This window comes from Schistocerca serialis, chromosome 12, assembly GCF_023864345.2.
Source record: "Schistocerca serialis cubense isolate TAMUIC-IGC-003099 chromosome 12, iqSchSeri2.2, whole genome shotgun sequence".
Classification (NCBI taxonomy): Eukaryota; Metazoa; Arthropoda; class Insecta; order Orthoptera; family Acrididae; genus Schistocerca; species Schistocerca serialis.
Genome location: NC_064649.1, coordinates 11,332,178 through 11,357,281, shown reverse-complemented (window position 1 = coordinate 11,357,281; position 25,104 = coordinate 11,332,178). Strand labels below are relative to the sequence as shown.

The window sequence follows — 25,104 nt, the reverse complement described above, 5'->3', positions numbered from 1 at the left end:
ACACAAACAACAGTTGACCGGCGTTGCCTGATGAAACGTTGTTGTGATGCCTCGTTTACGGAAGAGAAATGCGTACCATGACGTTTCCGACTTTGATAAAGGTCGGATTGTAGCCTACCGCGATTGCGGTTTATCGTATCGCAACATTGCTGCTCGCGTTGGTCGAGATCCAATGACTGTTAGCAGAATATGGAATCGGTGGGTTCTGAAGGGTAATACGGAACGCCGTGCTGGATCCCAACGGCCTCGTATCACTAGCAGTCGAGATGACAGGCATCTTATCCGCATGGCTGTAACGGATCGTGCAGCCACGTCTCGATCCCTGAGTCAACCTATGGGGACGTTTGCAAGACAACAACCATCTGCACGAACAGTTCGACGACGTTTGCAGCAGCGTGGACTATCAGCTCGGAGACCGTGGCTGCGGTTCCCCTTGACGCTGCTTTACAGATAGGAGCGCCTGTGATGGTGTACTTAACTACGAAGCTGTGTGCAGGAATGACAAAACGTCATTTTTTCTGATGAATCCAGGTTCTGTTTACAGCATCCTGATGGTCGCATATGTATTTGGTGACATCGCGTCGAACGCACATTGGAAGCGTGTATTCGTCATCGCCATACTGGCGCATCACCCGGCGTGATGGTATGGGGTGCCATTGGTTACACGTCTCGGTCACCTCTTGTTCGCATTGACGGCACTTTGAACAATGGACGTAACATTTCAGATGTGTTACGACCCGTGGCTCTACCCTTCATTCGATCCCTGCAAAACCCTACATTTCAGCAGGATAATGCACGACCGCATGTTGCAGGTCCTGTACGGGCCTTTCTGGATACAGAAAATGCTCGACTGCTGCCCTGGCCAACACATTCTCCAGATGTCTGACCAATTGAAAACGACTGGTCAGTGGTGGGCGAGCAACTGGCTCGTCACAAAACGCCAGTCACTACTCTTGATGAACTGTGGTGTCGTATAATATATTTGTCCAATGAATCCCCGTTTATCATCGGCATTTCTTCTTGGTGTAGCAATTTTAATGGACAATAGTATATATATATATTGTAGAAAAATTCTTGAATAGCATGTAGCCAAACACACATACACATGCACGCACGCAAACACACACACATATATATATATCACTGTCCAAATGTCATCTTTGTGTCTTTTACGGTTGGGGAGGTATGATTATAGCCGGCCGAAGTGGCCGTGCGATTAAGGCGCTGCAGTCTGGAACCGCAAGACCGCTACGGTCGCAGGTTCGAATCCTGCCTCGGGCATGGATGTTTGTGATGTCCTTAGGTTAGTTAGGTTTAACTAGTTCTAAGTTCTAGGGGACTAATGACCTCAGCAGTTGAGTCCCATAGTGCTCAGAGTCATTTGAGCCATAGGTATGATTATACATACTCACTCTTACTCGCACATGGCGAACATATTTTTTTATTCGGAAAAATAAATGAATAAGTTAAGCATCGATGGTTCCTGGAGCAAGAACTGATTTAGGTCCACTTCATGGGAATTAGTATGTTTTGGTTTAGCGACGAATCCCGCTTTCATTTGGGTGGGTCCGTCGATACGCAAAACTGTCACATTTGGGGGGCTGAGACTCCGCATTTCGCGATCGAGGAGTCTCTTCAACCTCAACGGGTGACTCTGTGGTGTGGTGTCCAGTCACGGAATAATCGGTGCGATAGTCCTTGACGGTACGATGGCTAACGGACGGTACGTGAATGTTTTGGACACTGATTTCGACAAGATGCGGTTCATGCAAGGGGGAGCTCGAGCACATCCAAGCAGGAGAGTGATGTCCTGGAGGAGCACTTTGAGGACCGCATTCTGGTTCTGGGATGCTGAGAGGCCACTGGCATGGGCCTCGATTGGCCGCCATATTCTCCGGATCTGAACACATGCGACTCCTTTTTGTGGGGCTATATGAAAGTCAAGGTGTACAGCAATAACCCCAAACCCACTGCTCAGCTGAAACAGCCTTTCAAGAGGTCATCGATAGCATTGATGTCCCGACACATTAGCGAGCGGGTTATGCAGAATTTCGGTACTCGTCAGCGCCACATTATCGCCAATGATGGCAGACGTGTCTAACACATCGTAACCAAAATCCGAGTGCCTGTAGAGACGTTTACATACTGAATGCACGCCTTAGTTCGTAAGTAATTTATGTTTTTTTTCATGTAGTTCAATAGTTGTCACCTTGTGTAACTTCGCCGAGCGTGGTAGCCGGGCAGTCTTGGCGCCTTGGTACGGTCCGCGCAGCTCCCCTTCTCGGAGGTTCGAGTCCTCCCTCGGGCATGGGTGTGTGTGTGTGTGTTGTTCTTAGCGTAAGTTAGTCTAAGGTAGGTTAAGTAGTATGTAAGCCTAGGGACGTCAGCAGTTTGGTCTCATAGAACTTAACACAGATTTCCAATTTTGTATTGCTTCTGTGCACTTGACTGTACTCGCAATAAGTTTCGTAGACAGTATCCATATATGTCGCTAAATGCCCCTACGAGGTATTTCGTGGTACCACAAATATTTGCCGGCCGGAGTGGCCGAGTGGTTCTAGGCGCTACAGTTTGGAGCCGCGCGACTGCTACGGACGCAGGTTCGAATGCTGCCTCGGGCATGGGTGTGTGTGATGTCCTTAGGTTAGGTTTAAGTAGTTCTAAGTCTAGGGGACTGATGACCTCAGAAGTTAAGTCCCATAGTGCTCAGAGCCATTTGAACCATTGAGCCACAAATATTTCAAGAGGTAGGTCGTCATAAACTATGAGATGCAGATACAACTGCCGCAACGTTTAAAGTCGTTACTTCTTTTCGACTAACTCTGTTGTCAGCACATTTTGAAGACAGTATCCGCTGACTGTACCTAAAGAATTATATAACTGGTTCGAATCCTGCCTCGGGCATGGATGTTTGTGATGTCCTTAGGTTAGTTAGGTTTAACTAGTTCTAAGTTCTAGGGGACTAATGACCTCAGCAGTTGAGTCCCATAGTGCTCATAGCCATTTGAGCCAATTATATAACTGTATGACACATAGATTACGAGATACGACGTCATAAACATTGGGATGCCTGAAAAACTGCTACATCATGCTTGACGTTTACATTTATTACTCCTTCGCTACTAACTCTCCCCGGAACATATTTCGCAGGCACTATCCACACATTCCGCTGAATGAAATGGAGCACTGTATAATGCACAGTTCAAGAAATATAAGGTCATAAACACAGGCTCTAATGGCTCTGACCACAATGGAACTTAACTTCTGAGGTCATCAGTCCCCTAGCACTTAGAACTACTTAAACCTAACGTAAGGACATCACACACATCCATGCCCGAGGCAGGATTCGAACCTCCGACCGTAGCGGTCCACTGGACTCGAATTCGGGAGGACGACGGTTCAATCCCACGTCCGGCCATCCTGCTTTAGGTTTTCCGTGATTTCTCTAAATCGCTCCAGGCAAATGCCGGGATGGTTCCTTTCAAAGGGAACGGCCGACTTCCTTCTCCATCCTTCCCTAATCCGATGAGACCGATGACCTCGCTGTCTGGTCTCCTTCCTCAAACAACCCAACCCAACCCTTAGCGGTCGCGCGGTTTCAGACTGCAGCGCCTAGAACCGCTCGGCCACCTCGGTCGCCCATAAACATAGAGATGCGAAAAAAATTTCCACATCATGAATGAAGTTTCAGTACATTTATTTTTTACTTGTAAGACATTCATACAGCCGAGTCAAATTAAGAAAATCCCTGACACTCGGCAGCGCTTTTGACAGCTGTGAACTGCGAAGTGCGAACCGCTGTAGGCGAAAACGGAAGCAAGATTTTAAACATGGCTGAAACAGCAACTGTTGAAATTCTTCACAGTAAATGATGACAGCCAAAACAGTTGCTGGATAAAGATTTGTTAAAATTCTTGACCACGGTTTCGGTATATCTAAATATACCTTCATCAGAAGTAAAATACACTAAAATTACATCCTGCAATGTAGATTAATAAAACTGACGACGCCTTTGGCACAATTGTTTTACTAATCTCCATTGCAGGACCTAATTTTAGTGTATTTTACTTCTGATGAAGGTATACTTAGATATACCGAAACCGTGGTCAAGAATTTTAATAAATCTTTATCTTGCAACTGTTTTGGCTGTCATAATTTACCGTGTAGAAAACGGAAGCCATCTTTAGAGTTACAAAGAGGCGTTGCCATAGAGACGTTGTAGACACGCGAAGCAGAAACTGTACGGGGTCGTGTTTCTTAATTTGGATACTGTGGTCGCAGATCTGTAAATTACACGTATTTCTTTGTACGACTGTTTCATAATTTCAAAAGTGTTTCCACGAATACATGGAAATGAAATTTTTTCGATGCTCCACTACAAAGACAGTCCATTTTTTCTTTGCGTTTCTAATACAAAATTGGTAAAATTAAATCCTAGGCGATGCCGGGTTTGTCAGCTAGTACACATACACACACATTTTGTTTGCAGATCTGTCAATATGAGACAAGATGAGCAGCTTACGCTGTCTGGGATGTCGATGGTGAAGGGCCGGATGGACTCGTCCACCTGCTTGGGTTCTCCAGGTCCCCACCAGGCCTCTTCCAGCTTCCGCTGGTCGAACGACTCCTCTTCTGGAGCAGTTAGCCTCTTCCAGAAGTACACCGCCAGTATCACCGCCATCACCAACAGTAGCACCATCTTCAAAGGTCACGTGCACGGAAGCTTCTGGCGTGTACCTGCAACAAGTAGCAACAGCCGCTTGTACACTCTCCGTCTGAGAATTCAGCAGTTTCAACAGGCGCAACACTTCTACCGTGGCGTTATATTCTTTACAGAAAGAGCGAATAGAGCCAACTATAAAACAATGGTTAGACCATCCATCCTGGGAATCGAGAATTTGAACGGTTTTTGCTTGTTATCAATATTTCTGCTGGCAAGATATCAAAATATGTGAAACAAGTGGGTCTCTGAGGCCGGGCGAAAATTTTTCAAGGTTAGTCATAGCGGAATTCTGCTATACTCCATCTATTCTCCTTCAACTATCAACCTTGCAATGTTTTGCTGTCGGTTGCGTCATCACCTTCGTTGTTTGTTGTCGACACGTGTTACTGATAGGTGTTAGGGTCTCCTAGACCGTGCTTCGTTAAGGACGTTACTATTTTCTTCAGTACGATACCGTTGTACAACACGCGTTCTCAGGAACATGGCAGTTTTAATGTTCCCGAGTTTGACGAAATTTTTTATCGGTGTCCAGAGGAAGATGTCAGGAGTATAGATCAAGAAATAGACGGAAAAGACGACGATTTTACAATAGCTAGTGATCACAGTTCTGTATCGAACAAGAGCATCATTCCGGGGGAGAACAAAATAGTTGTGATGAGGCTCTGTCTGTTTCTGCAACAAAATACTTGGAAGTGTTAATTAAAATTAATCATTTTTGCAGACCTTTTTTGGGACAAGTTTAAACCCTGGAATTTAGTTTCACATGGAAATTTTCTTGCTAAAGAGATAGTATAATTTTTCAGGATGTAAAATTCAATTCTCTAACAGTTCATTTATGTTAACCATTTAAAACAACCACAGAAAATTATGTGATTTTGTGTCATAAATAGCTGAATGCTGCAGGCTTTATTTAGTGCAATAAAATAAACAAGAAATATTTAAACAGTAATTAAACAATTGCGATAAAAATAGGCCAGTTACATTGCTCTCTACATTGTTTTTATTGCGTATATCACAATGAGTTCATTCCGGCATGTTGCCATCGTCATGCGTTCTGTAAATACATTGTCAATAGCCTTGATAATATGAACTATAGCTATGTTTGGAGAGGTATTACACATGACTGGTGTTTTTTCTTTACATGTAATATCGATGCCGCCAGATGCTGTCTTTGTTGGACTTTGTATTTACAAGTTCCTTGTATGTTCTTTGTGGGCGTAATTCTACATCTGACTTTTAGATATAAGATTAGTCAGTTTTTTGTCCTTTTTTTTCCTCTTGACAACTTGGACCGAAGATATTACATATTTACATAGTTACCACCAGAAGTTGGTGATGTGTGAAAATTCGGTTATGTTTTGATTATTTTCTTAGGTTTATTCTAATTATGTTTTTTACATGACATGTCTTTTGATTGCTTTCGTGTAGAAGCGTACATTGTTTACACTGCCAAGGGACTTGATACATCATACCGTTCCTGAGGGAAAAGAGTCTTAGCGGAGCGCAGACAGACAGTCAGATAACAAATAACAAAAAAAAAGTATTTTTTCGTGTGGTATAATTACAGATTCAGAAATTTCGGATTATTTCGTCTACTTGTACTCTGGAACCTTGCTTTTCGCCAAATTTCATGATTCTAGGTCAACGGGAAGTATACTGTAGGTTTTGATGAATGAGTTTCCGAGCATCAAAATATGTGACACAAATGGCTGTAACTTTTGATTACCTTGACTTGGAAGCTTGAAGTGTTTATAACACCAAGGAATCATAGACTTGAGCACGTAAGACAAATTTCAACTTGATGGGCCATCAAGAAAAAGAGATCTTAACAGACGAACAGACAGACAGTCTGATGACAAATTAAAAAAAATGGGCAGATGCGAGAAGTTTCCATACAAATTTAATTATGTATACAGACAGTTCACACATCCTGGAAATTGCGCGTATTGACCATGTTTGCCTGTTATCGGCATTGATAATGGCAAGAAACGGGCCCCAAAGATTCCAAGTCTTACGAGAATGTTTCAATTTCCAGTTGTACATTGGATAACAAACAACATAAGAAATGTTTTTGTCGTGTGTTGTAGTTACAAATTAACGATTTCGGATTTTTCCGTTTACTTGTACTTGTAAGTGTACTGTCATATCGCTGGTTTAGTTGTGGAGCATCTTTGCAGGCAGCCGCGTCTATGTAGAGTCGAGCGCGGGACACTGAACTGTTATGTTGTGTGGTGTGTAGCTTTGCACGTGAGAGGCATTGTTAGTATGGAAGTTGAAGTGTTTGCTACAAGTGCTGTTACAGTAATCTGTAGTTGTGGAGTATCTTTGCAGGCAGCCGCGTCTATGTAGAGTCGAGCGCGGGACACGGAACTGTTATGTTGTGTAGTGTGTAGCTCTACATGTGAGAGGCATTATTAGCATGGAATTTGAAGTGTTGTTACAATTGTTGTTACAGTACAGTGATGAAATATGGAAATGATTCAGAGGAAAGTGCGTCAAGAAGTAATTTAAAACTGAGCAGTGCCGCCGATAACGTATTTGTGTATCCTCTCGTTGCGTGTCATACCGTACAGCATCAATCATCCGCGCCGTGTTCGATCTCTCAGAATGTAACACGCCCGGGAGTACAAATGGGGGTGGGGGACCCTTTTAACTGGTTGTCGTTCTGGACCGCGCGCCCTATCCACTCCACTTACCTGGTAATCCCTCGGCGGTCGTACTGTTCTGCTCCACACTGCTGCTGGCTTGCCTGAAATTATCTATCGAATTATGCAAGCGGGTTTAGGGGAGCCACTCAACGTTAAGACACAACACAGTTCGATAACAACAATTGTAGCAACACTTCAAATTCCATGCTAATAATGCCTCTCACATGTAGAGCTACACACTACACAACATAACAGTTCCGTGTCCCGCGCTCGACTCTACATAGACGCGGCTGCCTGCAAAGATACTCCACAACTAAACCAGCGATATGACAGTACACTTACATACTGTGAGACATTGCTTCTTGCCCAGCTAAGTGATTCTAGGTCAAAGGGAAGCGCTCTATAGGTTTTATTTTCATGAGTGAGTTTTGTAGTATCAAAATATGTTACGTAAATGGCCGTATGTCCTGATTGCACTGAATAAAAAGCTTCAATTATTTACACCACAAAAGGAGTGTAGACTGCACTACATGGCATAAATTTCATGCTGATAACACTACGCTTTCTTAGAAAACGGATTATGAACAGTCGGACAGGCAGAGCGACAGACTAACCAACCAACCGACAGACTAACCAACCAACTGACAGACCAACCAACCGGCCGACAGGCCGATGACAGACAACAAAATGGTCCCGTGATGGTTCCGTTTGCACCGACTGAGGTACGAACACCTAAAAAACAGCTACAGACAGCTTAGGAATAGCTTATATTACACCCCCCACTCCCCCTCCCACCCGAAGATGTTGCTCTCACTTATAACAATCGGTTATTATAACTAACTTAAAACAGAAACCCAACAGAAGAAAACGCACTTTTAACGGAATCTAAACGCACTCCTGCACGGTTTATACTGATAAGCCGAAACATTATAACGTTATGGTTCGCTTTGAGAACGCCTTACAACAGCGAATCTGCGTGTTACAGACTCGACAAGTGTTTGGTCGGCTTGAAGTGGTATGTGGTATCAGATGTCTACGTAAGGACCATGCGGTTCGCGTAAATTACGGTGCTTTGTGGGGGTGGACGTGGCGCCCGGTAGCGTCTCAGATGTGCGGCATTAGATTCAGATCGGATGAATTCGGTGGCTGAGCCATCAACGTGGGTTAACTAACCTCCCCTTCGAACCATTATGGCAGGATTCTGGCGCTCTGACAGAGACAGTTATCCTGCTGGAAGATGTCATGGCAGTAGGGAAAGAGATCAGCGGAAAAATGCTCCTCCTATAGGAGCAAAAAAATGACAAGAGTCTCCCGTTTGCTTTAAAAAACTCTGACTTAAAAGTGGGATACCTCATACTACTTTCCTCAGTACCTTTAAAAATTTTCCCAAAAATTCTCTGAGCATTTCTTCAATAGAGGATATGTGTTTCACAGTAGCAAAGATAAATAAATGTTCGTAGCTCCTCGCGTATGCGTTTTAGAGCCCATATTTATTGAACTTTTTATCTTGTTTTGGTGCATACTACCACCCCTGAAAATTGCCTATTCCACAATCATAGCAACAACACTGGTACATATATTTCAGTGTCAGAGGCAACACAATGAGTTTCGCTTATAGCTTTCAACTCTTTCTTTCCCGGCGTCCCTCACCTCAAATTGATACGTTCACCCTTCTCCATCATCTCTGTAAGTCCGTAATATTATCAAGGAATCGCTCTGTATACATACACACGCGCACACACACACACACACACACACACACATATATATATATATATATATATATATATATATATATATATATATATATATAACATTTCCGAACCGGGGTTCGTATCCTCACTTTGAGCCTCAAGATGCCATCTACATCCCATCTAAGTGTGTCAGAGTAATTTTGAAACACCCTACATATTCCTTCCTCCTACGTATACCCCGCGAACATACCACGAAGATAAAATTAGAGAGATTCGAGTCGACAAGGAGGCTTACCGGCAATCGTTCTTCCCGCCAACTATTCGCGACTGGAACAGGAAATTGGAAGAAGTGACAATGGTAAACAAAGTTCCCTCCGCCACGCACCGCGGCACCCTTCAAGCACAGCGGTTCGTCGACCATATTCCAGGTCCTGATTTGTTGCCCTTCATGGCAAGCCATCCTGGGCCTACATTTCAGCAAGATGATCCCCTCCTACACACAGAGAGGACTGCCTCTCTTCGTGCTTGCGAAACCCTACCTCGACCTGCAAGGTCGCTGGGTGTCTCCCCAACTGGTAACGTTTGGAGCATTATGGGTAGAGTCCTCCAACCAGCTCGGAGTTTTGGCGGCCTGACGCGCCAGTCGGTCAGAATTTGGCACGATTTGCTTCAGGAGAACATCCAGCAATTCTGTCAATCAGTGGCAAGCCAAATAACTGCTTGCGTAAGGACGAGAGGTGGAGCAACGCGTTCTTGACTTACTCAATTTGTGAAGCTCTTTTTCTGGAATAGATCTTCCAGTTTTTCTGAAATTGTAATCATTTATTCGTCTGTACATGTACATTGCACCCACCGATTTCCGTCTGATTTGGATAATTCCTTCGTTGTGCGTCGCTTCTTTTTTGTCTTAGATTGTATTTCCAGTGCAATGCCGATACAAACACAACTGGGCGTAAGAAATCATATGGAATGCTATTATTCTGTAACCACTCCGGAGACCAGAGATTCCTTGTACCAAAAGGAAGTGTCCCTGAACAAACCGCGAAATTTTGTAGGTGGCGTTTTTAGTTCGCCCTGTTGATTGCAGCAGTAACAAATTGGTGGAAGCCCACAGAAAGGGCCTGCGACTATGTCGTTACAAGACAGACAGGTAGGAAAATCCGACAATGGAATAAAGAGTCGAGGCACAAGTTCGGGCTAAACGAGGAATGGGGAAGAAGTTGGAAGTGTTCCCTTCAATGGGACCGCCACGGCACGCACCTTAATCGTTTCGTGACCGTTCCACAAAAAGTTCATTTCCCTGAGTTCACAGGGGCATGAAAGTCCTCACGTCTGTTCCATGTTGCGATCTAGTTTTGAGTGTATCAAAATTTGGAGCCAATAAGCTCACTGTTTGGCGCCTAGTGCACGAGATATCACTTGTTTCCGTTGTGCAAAGTGTGCTTGTGTTATGGCGGTTTCACGTAATTTTTTCCGTCTGCAATAGATGAGCTTAGTAAAGGTATTCATCGTCTTTTTTGTACTGTTTGCTAGAAACATGCAGTATTATGCTCATTTTTGTTGATAAAATTCTTGTAATTTCGCTTAATGGGTACTGCCTTACAAAGGCAAGGTGAAAAGAAAGTTAATCACATCTTTCTCTATTATTACAGTTCCACGTGATAAAACTGTTTACTATTGCAACGTCCAATGGAAAATAAAGAAATACTATGACACCATTGGAGTGACCTAGGACCAGTAACGTATCTTTCTCTCCGCTGAGGAAACCGTTCTACAGCACCCATTACAGCTGTTTGTACTCTGCTATAGATAGAAGGCAGGATATAGCTGAGGTTGCACCCTGTCTAATTTTTCTGGTGAGTTCATACGTCTTTCGGGTGGTAAGCAGTTGACAAAACTGTCACTGGCTTATTATCTCGCCATTTTACGATTCAAGCAGTGCAGCAAACGGAAGCAACAGATAGGGACTGATTCCATATGTACCTACTGCTAAGTACCACTATGTCAGCCGTGGGTGGCTCGTGTTCGTACCAGATCTCTCTTTTACATTCTGTTTCACTGTACTGCCAGCTCGTTTTGTTAATTTAGTTACTGGCGTTACTGAGTTGCTGCCTTGTCTACCCCTGAGCGGCAGCAGCAGCGCTTACCGATATGCCCCGCCGTATTGTCTTTGCTGGACTGCTATTACTTCCCGGGTTGTCCCGTGTTGAGTGGAGAGTTCGTATCTGGCAGTGAGTTGGAACGCGCCAGCAGTGCAGTTCGGACCTTGCAGTCGGACAGTTGGGACGCGGCAGAAGTTGGGTCGGGTTGGAGCGGCAGAGAGGTTCGGATAGCCATGACTCGCCCGACCGTTGCCGGCACACATGGTTTCAACAGGGACGGTCTTGGTTGATCGCCGGTTGCTCGTCTTACTGGACGACGTGATTGCTCGCCGATCGTTCATGGGTTGGAGACGTGTGTGTCTCAACTCGTGGTTCGTCCTCGGCTCTGCACAGTCACTGCCGTCAGCATCTTCTAGTCCTCGTGCAGATTCGTGGGGCTGTGTGTAGTTTATGTGATTTTCACGGAGAAGTTTATTTAAGTGTTGTCGGCGTACTGCTTCTCACTTAGTCGGTCGTTTGATTAAACGACGTGGGTTTTTGGGTCGCCCACCCCTTATGGGTTATCTGGGATCCGTTCTTGTTTGGTTCCACAGTCTCTGCTGTCAGCATCGTTGGAATTTTGGTGCAAGTGCGGAGCGGAACCTTGGTGCAAGTGTGGAGCGGAAATCACCTTGAGCATTGGTCTGTCGGTTGGGTTGCCGTCGGATTGAGGACGGTTGAGCTGACTGCCTGCCTCACCTAAGTGAACGTTAGTGTTTCAAGTGCTCGGCGACCCCGAAACTCCTGAGCGCCGTTAGCTGCACTGCCTTTTCTTATTTTCTGTTTTGTGTATTTGTGTGGCTCATAGCCGACGGTTTGAATGAAAGTTGAATTGTTTTTAGTTGTGTTTTAAGTCATGGGCCTTCACCCACTTCAAAATTAAATTTCTTTACTTGTCAAGTCTTAGATTGTTTAGACCTTCAGCCTGATTAAAGTATTGTTTAAAGATAAAGCCTTGCGCCTTCTGCCTTTAAAGGTTATTTTAGTTGCGTTTTAAGTCATGGGCCTTGAGCCGTTTTGAAATTAAAGTATCTTGCTTGTCAAGTGTTAGTTGTTTTGGGGCCTTCAGCCTAATTTAAGATAAGGCTTTGTTGTTTAAATTTATTTCACTTTGAGTTTTAAGTCATGGGGTCTTCATCAGTTTTTAAATTAAAGTATTTGTCTTTCAAGCATCAGACTGTTTGGGGCCTTCAGTCGAATTGAAAAATAAGGCTTTTTGCTGTGTTTTTTTTAATTTAATTTTACCTTGAGTCTTAAATCATGGGCCTTCAGCCGTCTTTAAATTAAACTTGTTTGCTTTTCAAGTGTTAGATTTGTTGGGCCTTCAGCCAAGTTATAGAACTTACTTACGCAAGGCCTTTTGCCTGCTAAATATTCTGTTTTGGGTCTGAATCTTAACTTAATGACTTTTAGCCGTTTCTAAATGGTTCAAATGGCTCTGAGCACTATGGGACTTAACATCGATGGTCATCAGTCCCCTAGAACTTAGAACTAGTTAAACCTAACTAACCCAAGGACATCACACAACACCCAGTCATCACGAGGCGTTTCTAAATTTAAGTGGTTGTGCCCTTAAGGCATAACATAGTGTGGCGTATTCAGCCGATTACTAAGTTCAAGAATTTGCACTGTAATGTTTGGTCAGATAAAGTTATATGTGTTAGAGTGTAACTGAGAGCAGCTCATTTTGGCCCCTTTCCACAATTCCAAATACCTGTCCTGTCCTGCGGATTTAGCAGAGCGTCTCACTATGTATTCAGCCATGTTTCGAAAAACTTCCTAAAAATGTTACGGAGTGAACAAATAAGTTTGTCTGACATGATAATGGTACTTACTTTCTTCTTTTTACAGATTCTATTCTATAGTAAAACATTTTAAGTGGAATGTATTGTAAGGTGTCAGGCAAATCCAACACCTTCCATGAAAACCCTGATATGATAGCAAATCCGGCAGTATGTCACATAACTCCGAATAAATAGCGACATTAAATTAACCAAAGTAATACGAGTAACGAGTGAGCAAATGGAATACCACAGACTAACACAAGAATGCCTAAATGCATGTCATACCTTCCCACCGTGAGACAGACGCAGTTCCGAGGGGAGAAACGAGAACAGAAGCTGAGAGCAGAACCGTGTTAAGCGAGAAGGCCCTACGATAAGGGACGGACACCCACGTCGCCAGCTAACCGCTAGGACCACACCCCAACCGCAAGTTTTAGCGTGAGACTTTTTCGCGTCTGTTACGTCAGGACCACCCCCAGCCCATGTTAAAAGATAGAGCCCTCCAGAAGAACAGTATAGATCCTACGATAACACTAAAACGGCCACACCAGCTGCAAGTTTTAGCGTGAGACTATACGCGTCTCTGTTACGTTGCAAACATTAAAAACATTGCCCCACCAGAAAAGTATAACGTTTCGCATTGGATAGACAGAATTTTTGTAGGCGGACCTTAAGGTTAACATTGAGTCCCTGATTGGTCAGATGAAAACACAGCCAGATAGTTTTTTTTAAACGAACTTCGGTAAATTGTAGTAAAGAGAACTTAGAAGAAGAGTTACTTCCGAGACGGCGAGGTGAGCGGAGCTGTGCTGCCCGCCGCCCCCCTTACGAACAGCGACAAGGTAATGAACGCACGCGATGCCGCATAACAGCGCATAAAGCTTCACTCAGAACTGCAGAAGTCTCACCTGTTACATCCCCTTTTTGCGTAATACTAGTGTCGATCGTTAATTAGAACTCATGGTATTCACATTTGCTACGTAAGTTAAAATCTGAAACGCGATGATTTTTCTGTTATATAATTATTGAGAAGCCACATCAGCCACTGTAATTTACGACAAGTTAAATAAGTAATTAAACATAATTGAGGGTCACTGTAGACCATTTTGATAGTTTTCCCCTTTGTGAAACTTAATTTAAACCTAATTATAGATGTGATATGGCATAGGTCATCCTTCGATCCATTATAGAACTTGAAAAACTTAGAAACCCATTCAGGGAATATTCGTTGACATTTTGTTGAACGCAGTTGGTTTTTATCATCCTGTATTAAAATATTTCCTTTTATCAATAGTGCAATTTATAAACAACGTTTTGTGAGTAGAATAAAATTTCCAATGGTAAAGTTAACTGCTTTTTCGACGTTATTTTACCAGCTAACAAAAAATGGGAAAGCCTTGAACCCCTTCCAGTAAATTTAGTTAGTGTTAAGATTCTTTTACAGGGAGTGCAGTGGAGCTGACGCTGAAATCATTAAGTATTTGGTTATATCATCGCTAGTCTCACTAAACTCTTCTGAACTCTACATGTCGTGTGTGGCCTGGCGTCTCCTTACCAGCAACAGGTCCCAGGTTCAAACTAGTCAATTCCCTAAAAAAACACGCTCAGAGCGTCGTTGCGCGAAAGTGGTAGGGAGACACGACTTACAACAGACAGGCACCACGCAGAATGCTAGAGTATACATTGACGGAAAAGAAATCGCATCACCAGGCAGTTGTGCCACATAAACGGAAGTTGGTAGGCGTGTTTCTAGATCTGAAAGATGACGTCTATTCTGATTTGGCGCCACTAGTGTAAGAGCGGCATCAGTAGAGCCACTAAGAGGATGGAAATTAAGTTGGCTTCAAGTGCACACTGTAACGGTGCTGAGCTATGGCTGCCTTTGAGATTGGACGCTGTGAATTGATGTCAATCAAGATTTCGTTAAGTGGCAAAGACGCTATTATCGGCACCTCACTGAGTTGAAGCGTGGTCTGTTAGTAGGTCTGTGAGAAGCTGGATGTTCCTTTTGCGATACTGCACAAAGGGTTGACAGGAATGTAGCCACTATATATGACTGCTGGCAGCGGTGGTCACAAGAAGACCGGGCTCTGGATGGGCACTTAGGACTACCGAGAGGGAAGACCTCGTGTTCGCCGTATGGCTCTGGTACATCGTACCGCATCTCCAGCGGCAATCTGAGTAACAGTTGCCACTACAGTGGCAAACGAACTGTTAGAAACCGGTTCCTTCAACGACAGCTCCGAGCGAGACGCCCTGTAGCGTGCATTCCACGGACCCCAAACCACTGCCGTTTGCCACTTCAGTGGTGTCAAGCAAGAGCTCACTCGAGGGCAGGTTGGAGGTCTTTTGCATTTTCTGATGGAAGTTGGTTCTGCCCTCGGTGCAGGCGACGGCCCTTCGTTGGTTAGGAGGAGGTCAGCTTTGGGCCTGCAACCAACCTGTCTGCATGCTGGACACGCTGGACCTACACCTGGAGTGATGGTCTGGGGTGCGGTTTCGTACGTCAGCAGGAGCACTCTCTTGGTTATGCCACGCACCCTGACTGCCAAACTGTACGTCAGTCTGTTGATTCTGCCTGTTGTGTTGCCATTCATAAACAGCATTCAGTGACTGTTTTCCAACAGGATAACACTCAGCCATACACCGCAGTTGTAACCCAACTTGCTGCACAGAGTGTTGGCATGTTACCTTGGTCTTCCCTATCACTAGATCTGTCTCTAATAGAGCACACATGCGACAGCATCAGACGACAACTCTTGCGTCATCCACAGACAGCATAACCGGCTCTGTATTGACCGACCGAGTGCAACTGGCATGCAAGTCCATCCCACAAACTGATATCCAGCACCTGTACAACATAATGCACACACACGTCCGCATGCTTGCTTTCAACATTCTGGCAGCTGCGCCGGTTATTAATATACCAGCGTTTCACATTTGCAATGGCTTACATAGCGCTTACATTAGCCTGCGATCTCGCAATGTTAATCCCTTAAATACGTTATCTAAAGCACGAGTGGCCTACCGGGACCATCCGACCGCCGTGTCATTCTCAGTGGAGGATCCGAACAGGAGGGGCGTGGGGTCAGCACACCGCTGTCCCGGTCGTAATGATGGTATTCTTGACCGAAGCCGCTACTATTCGGCCGAGTAGCTCCTCAATTGGCATCACGATGCTGAGTGCACCGCGAAAAATGGCAACAGCGCATGGCGGCCTGGATGGTCACCCATCCAAGTGCCGACCACGCCCGACAGCGCTGAACTTCGGTGATCTCGCGGGAACAGGCGTATCCACTGCGGCAAGGCCGTTGTCTAAATATGTTATCTAGGCAAATGTATTACCGAAATGTCGTTACTCTACATTATTTTTCGGTGCTGCGATTTTTTCTGTCAGTGTATGTCCTGATGAGGAAGAATACATTTAAGGGGACCGTTTATTCCTCGACGAGTCCAGCGAGACATACACGTCCGACTTAAAATAATTATGAAACTATAAACAACAATCGAAATTTAGAAACATGGCCTGACTTCGTACCCGTTCCAAAAGAAGGAAACAAGTTTTTACAGATACACGCAAAATTTTAATTCATTCAGTCACGAAAGATTTAAGCGCTTTCGGGAGATCACTGTGGAACCTAAATCTCGCCAGGCGGACGAGTATTTGAACCGTCGCCCTGTAGTTTGCGAGTTTGGTGCCTCAGCAAACCGCCTCTCAGCCAGCACGCTAGGTTGTAACTTCCACGAGACACGCAGGTTACGTGTTGGCGCTTAGCACTGACAGGGTGAGGTAAGGATTTGAGTAAGCAGTCCAACCAATTGTGCAAGTCATCTCCAACTTTATTTACAGCAGTGGCGAATAACCCAGATAGTGTTAAGCCATCGCTGGGTCTAGATAAGATAACGCTATGCAACTCATGCTCTTTGACACACATCAGAGAATCAGAGTTCATTCTAGATCATGGGAAAGCCGTTCCGATAAGGAAGGTTTCGAGAGTCACCGTGTTAAAGTATATCTCTCGAGCAGCTGTAGCAATCACAACTTTCGCCCTTCATCCGAGCACTACTCGGCTTCCCGACTGCCAGCAAGCCTCCGATTTGATTCCGCTCCGTCGCCTCGCAAACATATTACGTGAATGTGGAACATACGTGTGCCAGTTTATTGGAGACCACCTAGAAAATAAGACGGATTAAAATATTAAGACATATTATATCGTGGCCTAGCGAATTTCTTGGAGAAAACTAGACCCCATCATCCACATGTGGGACATGCTTGATAGTCGTGTTCGTGATCGTCCTGTACCACCACAGAGTGTCCAAGAACTCTCGTGGGCTGTCATTAAAGAGCGGCACTGAATACCACAGGGTGATCTCTGTAGACCTATACGCCTATGGAGCTACATAGGTTTTAGGCGGTGATAAACGCTCATGGAGGGCATGAATGTTACTGAAGCTCTCAAAGTCCAGTGAAAATCCCCGTGGGTGACGGTGAATGATTGTTTCCACACTGTTTTCGACACCTGTTGGACATTTCAGTCCTTTTTATGTAAGCGATCAAAGATGTAATGACGATTTGTTCAGTGCTTGAGAGGTAAAGGTATAGTTTGGTAACATATACAGTCCTCAGTTACTGCGCAGTGGAGTATGGCAGACGCCAAAAATTAAGTTCCGCTAATTTTTCTGAGCGGTGTATGTATACTGCGTCAATGAGACATTTGGAAAAGGAATTTAAGTTCAGAAATAAGAAATTGGAGGTTTGCCGATGACACTGTAGAGACGGCAAAGGAGATGGAAAAACAATTGCAGGGAAAGGATATTGACTTGAAAAGAGATTATAAGACGAACATCAACAAAAGTAAAACAAAGGTAAGTAGATGTAGTCTACATCTACACCAACATGGATACTCTGCAAATCACGTTTAAGTGCCTGGCAGAGGGTTCATCGAACCACCCTCACAATTCTCTGTTATTACATTCTCGTATAGCGCGCGGAAAGAATGAGCACCTATATCTTTCCTTACGAGCTCTGATTTCCCTTATTTTTTTCATGGTGATCGTACCTCCCTATGTAAGTCGAAATGGTTCAAATGGCTTTGAGCACTATGGGATTTAACATCTATGGTCATCAGTCCCCTAGAACTTAGAACTACTTAAACCTAACTAACCTAAGGACATCACATAAAATCCAGTCATCACGAGGCCTATGTAAGTCGGTGTCAGCAAAATATTTTCGCATTCGGAGGAGAAAGTTGGTGATTGAAATTTCGTGAGAAGATTCCGTCGCAACGGAAAACGCCTTTCTTTTAATGATTGTCAAATCCTGTATCATTTCTGTGACACTGGCTCCCATATTTCTCGATAATACAAAACGTGCGCAGCAGCACTCCAAAAGAAGACGGACAAGCGTAGTGCAGGCAGTCTCCTTAGTAGGTCTATTACATTTTCTAAGTGTGCTGCCAATAAAACGCAGTCTTTGGTTTGCCCTCCCCAGAACATTTTCTGTGTGTTCCTTCCAATTTAAGTAGTTCGCAATTGTAATACCTAGGTATTTAGTTGAATTTACGGCTTTTGGATTAGACTGATTTATTGTGTAACCGAAGTTTGAGTTCCTTTTAGCACTCATGTGGATGACCTCACACCTTTCGTTATTTAAGGTCAACTGCCACTTTTCGCACCATTCCGATATTACTTCCAAATAGTTTTGCAGTTTGTTTTGATCTTCTGAAGACTTAATTAGTCGATAAAGGACAGCGCCATCTGCAAACAACCGAAGACGGCTGCTCAGATTGTCTCCCAAATCGTTTATACAGACAAGGAACAGCAAAAGGCCTGTAACACTACCTTGGCGAACGCCTGAAATCACTTCTGCTCCACTCGATGACTTTCCGTCAATTACTACGAACTGTGACCTCTCTGACAGGAAATCACAGATCCAGTCACATAACTGAGACGATATTCCATAAACACGCAATTCCACTACGGGCTGCTTACGTGCTACAGTGTCAAAAGCTTTCCGGAAATCCAGAAATACGGAATCAATCTGAAATCCCTTGTCAACAGCACTCGGCGCTTCATGTGAATAAAGGGCTAGTTGTGTTTCACAAGAACGATGTTTTCCAAACCCATGTTGACTGTGTGTCAATAGACCGTTTTCTTTGAGGCAATTCATTATGTTCGATCACAATACATGTTCTAAAATCCTGCTACATATCGACGTCAACGATATGGGCCTGTAATTTAGTGGATTACTCCTACTACCTTTCTTGAATATTGGTGTGATCTGTGCAATTTTCCAGTACTTGGATACGGATCTTTCGTCTAGCGAACGGTTATATATGATTGTCAAGTATGGAGCTAATGCATCAGCATACTCTGAAAGGAACCTAATTGGTATACAGTCTGGAACAGAAGACTTGCTTTTATTAAGTGATTTAAGTTGCTTCACTTCTCCGAGGATATTTACTTCTACGTTACTCATGTTGGCAGCTGTTCTCGATTCGAATTCTGGAATATTTACTTCGTCTTCTTTTGTGAAGGCAAGTCGAATTAAATCAGCTGATGCTAAAGGAATTAGATTAGGATATGAGATCCTAAAAGTACTACATGAGTTTTGCTACTTGGGCAGACGGGCAATATGAGGGAAAGCATTACTAGAAAAGAGAAATTGGGGAAGTGAAATGTGGACGATAAACATTTCAGACAAGAAGAGAATAGAAGCTTTTGAAACGTGTTACTATGGGGGAATGCTGAAGATTAGGCGGAAGGTGAGGTAGCTAATGGAGAACTTCTAAATCGAACTCAGAAAGAAAGACATTTACAGCACAACCAGACTAAAATAAGACATCCGTTGACAGGACACATCATGGAGCATCGAGAAATCGTCAGTTTTGTAATGGAGTGAAGGGTAGCAGTTAAAAATTTGAGGGGAAGGCCAAAATTCGAGTATAGCAAGTAGGTGCAGTAATTAAGCAAAGATGAAGGGGCTTGCGCAGAGATGTTTAGGATGGTGAAATGCAGCAGACCAGTCTTCGGACTGAAGACCATAACAACATCTACCGTATATGAACCGGCAGGTAAACCAGCGCTATGTAGTTGTTCCTAAGAGACGCTCCTTAACCTTGAGGTATCCCTGCGGCTAACCTCAGGAACTGTTAATATAATGGTGGTTTGATACGCCTGGAAAAAGTCAAGAAAATGTTTCTTTCGTAAACAACGCACCTTACTTCTCGACATAGTCTCTTTTGAGGATACACACTTGGCCCAGCGATTCGCTCATAAGAAAAATATGTTGTGTAAAACTCTGCTAAGTACTCGTTGACTCCAACTATCACTTCCTCATTTAATGACAGTTTCTTCCCAGCAAGCCAAAAATTCAAGTTAGGCAACAGGAAGAAATTGTTTGGCCGTTCGTTAAGGGTTTTAGCTGGTTTCTCATATTTTGGTTATTTATAGAGTAGGCTAATTATGTTTATTTTAACATTTCTTATTAATTAACAAAATTGTGACTAATAATAACCTGATAGAAAGCACCTGACGGCTACATATGTAGTTTCGTTTTAACGTATTTATACATTCTTGTCTTTGGATGAAAACAGTGCCATGCCACAGTGTCAACGTGGCATTGACGTCGAAACCTTGTAATCAGTGAAGACGCGGATGTTGTGCGAGTATTTTAATGACAACAGTGATCCAGTTTTAGATGACAGTGATGCAGGACCTGATGGCGCATCAGGAGTTCATCAGATGTTGAAAATACCGCAAGGTGGCTTAACATTATATTGCCATCAGTCTCACCTCAAAATGTTTAGACACAGCTTTTGTTAAAATTTTGACGATTTCATTACTGGTAGCAGCATACAAAGGTAATGAACTACACAGGGTTTATCACCTAATTGGTTGGCGTTTGTCACTCAGGCAGCAGCAGCCGGCCGAGACACAAGCAGCAGCTTGGGAGTAACCGATATTGCGGCTTAAGAGTTCCTAAACAGGAGCGGATTTTATCTCATCATCTGTGTGCTTTAATGGTTTAGTTTCCTGAGTTTCTCTGTGTTAATTTAAGTTCTCGCACTTTTGTTTGCGTCCGAAAGTAAACCGATTTTGTGACATATTACAAGTTCCTAATCAGGGGCGAATTATTTACTTTCACCTGAGCGCTTCGGCTCTGCGTACTAATCTATTAGACATAGTTCCTGCGTTTTTGTAAGTCTACACTAGAGTTGCGCAGCATGTGCCGATAGTCCGTTTATCTACACAGTTTAGTTTTCCACGGTCTTTAGTATGGACAGGGACTGCAATTGTGTGCGGATGCGAGCCGAATTGGAGGCACTTGACTGTCAGCTTCAGCCTGTGATGGCTTCGGTTACACAGCTTGAGACTGCAGTGGATGGGCCGGCTGTGGGGATCCAACTGAGTCCTCCGATCGGTCCTCACTGGTGGCCAACCCAGTGTCTGCTCGCACCGAGGCTGACCCCTCACCTGTGGTAGGGTGGGAGGTCGCCCCGGGGCGTAGCAGGCGGCGAAAGACTTCCCAGGCGGCCGCACGTAATACCTCCCCGGTTTGTCTGACAAACAGGTTCCAGGTACTGCCTGTGGCTGACACTATCACTGAGCCGGATGCTGTCGCCTGTCCTGTTTCAGAGGAAACCACTCAGCCTGCAAGATTCGGGAAATCACAGAGGGTGAGATTATTGGTAGTTGGCAGCTCCAACGTTAGGCACACTATGGGGCCCCTTAGGAACATGGCTGACAAGAAGGGAAAGAAAACCAATGTGCACTCCGTGTGCAAATTAGGTAGAGTCATTCCAGATGTGAAAAGGGTCCTCCTGGATGTCATGAAAAGCACAGGGTGCGGCCAACTGCAGGTCGTTGATCATGTCCGTACCAATGATGTGTGTCACTTTGGATCAGAAGGGATTCTATCTGGTATCGAGCGGCTAACAGAAGTGATAAAGGCTGCCAGTCTTGCTTACGAGACGAAAGCAGAGCTCACCATTTGCAGCATAGTCGACAGGAGCGATTGCGGACCTCTGGTACAGAGCCGAGTGAAGGGTCTGAATCAGAGGCTCAGACCGTTCTGCGACCGTGTAGGCTGCAGATTCCTCGACTTGCGCCAAAGTGTGGTTGGGTTTCGGGTTCCGCTGAATAGGTCAGGTGTCCACTATACGCAGGAGGCGGCTACACGGGTAGCAGGGGCTGTGTGTCGTGGACTGGGCGGTTTTTTAGGTTAGAGGGTCTCGGGAAAACACAAGAAGGGCTTCAGTCACAAAGGGTGCAGGCTGAACACAGGAAGAACGTAGGTACAGGAACCATTGGTATAACAGTTGTAAATTGTCGTAGCTGTGTTGGGAAAGTACCAGAGCTCCAAGCGCTAATAGAAAGCAATGATGTTCAAATCGTTGTAGACACTGAAAGCTGACTAAAGCCGGATGTAAGCTCAGCCGAAATTTTTGCGAAGAACCTAACGGTGTTCAGAAAGGATAGGCTAAACACCGTTGGCAATGGCGTTTTTGTTTGCTGTTAGAAGTAGTTTATCTTGTCGCGAAATTGAAGTAGACAGTTCCTGTGAGTTAGTATGGGTAGAGGTCGCTCTTGGCAACCGGAATAAAATAATAATTGGATCCTTTTACCAGCCTCCCAATTCAGATGATACAGCTGCTGAAAGGTTCAAAGAAAACTCGATTTCAAACACGCAGCCGGCACATATGATTATTGTTGGTGGTGACCTTAATTTACCCTCGATATGTTTAATTTTGGTGGTATGCATTAAACAACATCCGAAATTGAGCTTAAAGCTGAGCCGTGCACGTCTCGTGTTCATGCCATTTATTGTCATCTTCTATTACGGTACTGCCACCTCGTTTTGTTATTCCATTTACTGGCGTCACTAACTTCCTGCTTTACTTGCCCGTGAGTGGCAGCAGCAGCGCGTATCGATAATTGCACTGTCGTAGCATCTCTGGAGTGACAGATATTATTTCCGGGTAGTCATTGGAAGTTAGTTGGAGACGGACTAGGACGACGATCGGGACGCAGCAGCATTGCAGTGGGGGCGGAGCCCCAGTGAGGTCCACACAGCCAGTACCAGCAGGGACGACCGTTGGTTTTTGGTTCGGTCGATCGCCTCATCGACGACGTGTATTTGGGTCGGTTCCTTCCTGTGCAGAGATGTTGGTTGTGTTCCCTCGGCATGGTTGGGTCTGAGCCAGTGTCTCCGGGACGTCGTCAGACTGAAGGAAGTCAGTTCAGTTGGAGACGCACCAGGAGTGCAGTCAGACTTGGAGCAGTGCAATTGATGGAGCCCGAGTGAGGTCGGCACAGGCAGCAGCAGCAGGGACGGCCGTTTTTTCGTCGTTTGGTCGGTCGCCTCATCGACGACGTGTATTTGGGTCGGTTCCTTCCTGTGCAGAGATGCTGGTTGTGTTACCTCTGCATAGTTGGGTCCGAGCCAGTGTCTCCGGGACGTCGTCAGACTGAAGGAAGTCAGCCCAGTTGGAGGAGGGAGGACCAGGAGGGCAATAGGGACACAATAGCAGTGCAGACGGGGATGGAGACCCAGTGAGGTCCGCACAGCCAGTACCAGGGCGGACGACCGTTGGTTGGTTGTTCTTTTGGTCATCTCATCGACGACGAAGGAAGTCAGTTCAGTTGGAGGCGGACCAGGAGTGCAGTCAGACTTGGAGCAGTGTGTCGGCAGAGTAAGTCGGAAGGCAGACAGTGCGAGTACGCGCCGGGACCGTGGTCGACGCAGACGGAAGGCCGTTGGTCGGTCGGTCGGCTGGTCGTCACATGGCTACACGTGGTCTGCTGAGCTCTGACACCAGTATCAGTCGGGAAGAGTTGGCAGCCAGCAACAGTCGGGTCCGGATGGTGTTACTATTCGCCGGGACCGCTGTCGGCGAAAGCGGGCTGCCGTTGGTCGTTTGCTCGGCCGGTCCTCAGGACGAACACCATTTTCCGAGTTGGGATGTGGTTGGACGTTGTTGGTTCGTCGGAACAGAGCAGCGACGCAGTCTCCACAGCGCGAAGCCAGGCCGGGGCTTTTGGTGGCGGGCACACCCTTTTCTATCTGGAGGCGATAGCTGTGCGAGCGACTCCTCGCTTTCTTCTAATGGTTCAAATGGCTCTGAGCACTATGGGTCTTAACAGCTAAGGTCATCAGTCCCCCGAGAACTTACAACTACTTAAACCTAATTAACCTAAGGACATCAAACACATCCACGCCCGAGGCAGGATTCGAACCTGCGACCGTAGCGGTCGCGCGGTTCCAGACTGAAGCGCCTAGAACCACTCTGCCACCCCGGCCGGCTTCGCTTTCTTCCGAAGCAGGATCCGCAAGCTGAGTAATTAGGTTCCTGTTCTTAAAACTCGACTGTTACGAGTTCTTCGCTATTTGTGGATTGTTGTTTTCTCAGCCCATGACACGTGTGATAACAAGTCGTGTGTTTTGTTGCATAGAATCTGCAGCCTCCAGTTGTGACTTGTAGTTTGGGATTCTTTTAAACTCGTCTTGGGTGATGTTTGATGCCTTGATCTTGGTGAGGCCCAGTTACAGTTATTGTTATCTCGGTTTATTCTTCGTCGGCCGATATTTTCCATTATCTGTGCAGCTGGATCTGACCGTTGGTCAGTCGGTCGGTCGTGAACCGTCCCTTGGTTGTGTTGCCTTCCGATTAAGAGGTTGTCGGTCGGGCTGCCTGTCTCACCTAAGCGTGCGTTAGTGTTTCCTTCCCAGGCCGACCATTGGAACCTTATGAGCGCTGCTCCTTGTGTTCTGCATAGTCATTTCCTTTCATTTTCAAGTACCGTGTGTGGCCTTTAGCCGAGTTTTAGCTTATTGAAACTGCAAGGCTGTTCTTTTAGGCCTTAAGCCGTATAATTGTTTTCTGCTTGGTGTATGTGGCCTTCAGCCGAGTTTTCATCTCTCTTAAATTAGAAATTCAAAATCTTTGCTTTGTCCTTACGTCATAAGATTGTTATTCTCTAGTATGTGGCCTTTTAGACGAAATATTTTAAGGTAAGCCCTTCAGCATTTTGAAATAGGAAGCTCTTCTTCCTAGGCCTTTAAGCCGTGAAATTGTTTGTTGATATGCGGCCATCGGCTGAGTTTTCAGCTTG

The 25,104-nt window shown here is 45.0% G+C and overlaps 1 protein-coding gene across 1 annotated transcript in view; it reads right to left on the bottom strand.

The window, feature by feature from the left end:
- LOC126428271 (juvenile hormone epoxide hydrolase 1-like) overlaps positions 1-25,104 on the bottom strand; it is a 101,989-nt gene that overhangs the window by 68,354 nt on the left and 8,531 nt on the right. The window contains exon 2 of the mRNA XM_050090186.1: positions 4,523-4,737. Coding sequence (XP_049946143.1) covers positions 4,523-4,699 — 177 coding nt within the window. The 5' untranslated portion in view covers positions 4,700-4,737. The remainder of the gene's footprint in view (positions 1-4,522; positions 4,738-25,104) is intronic.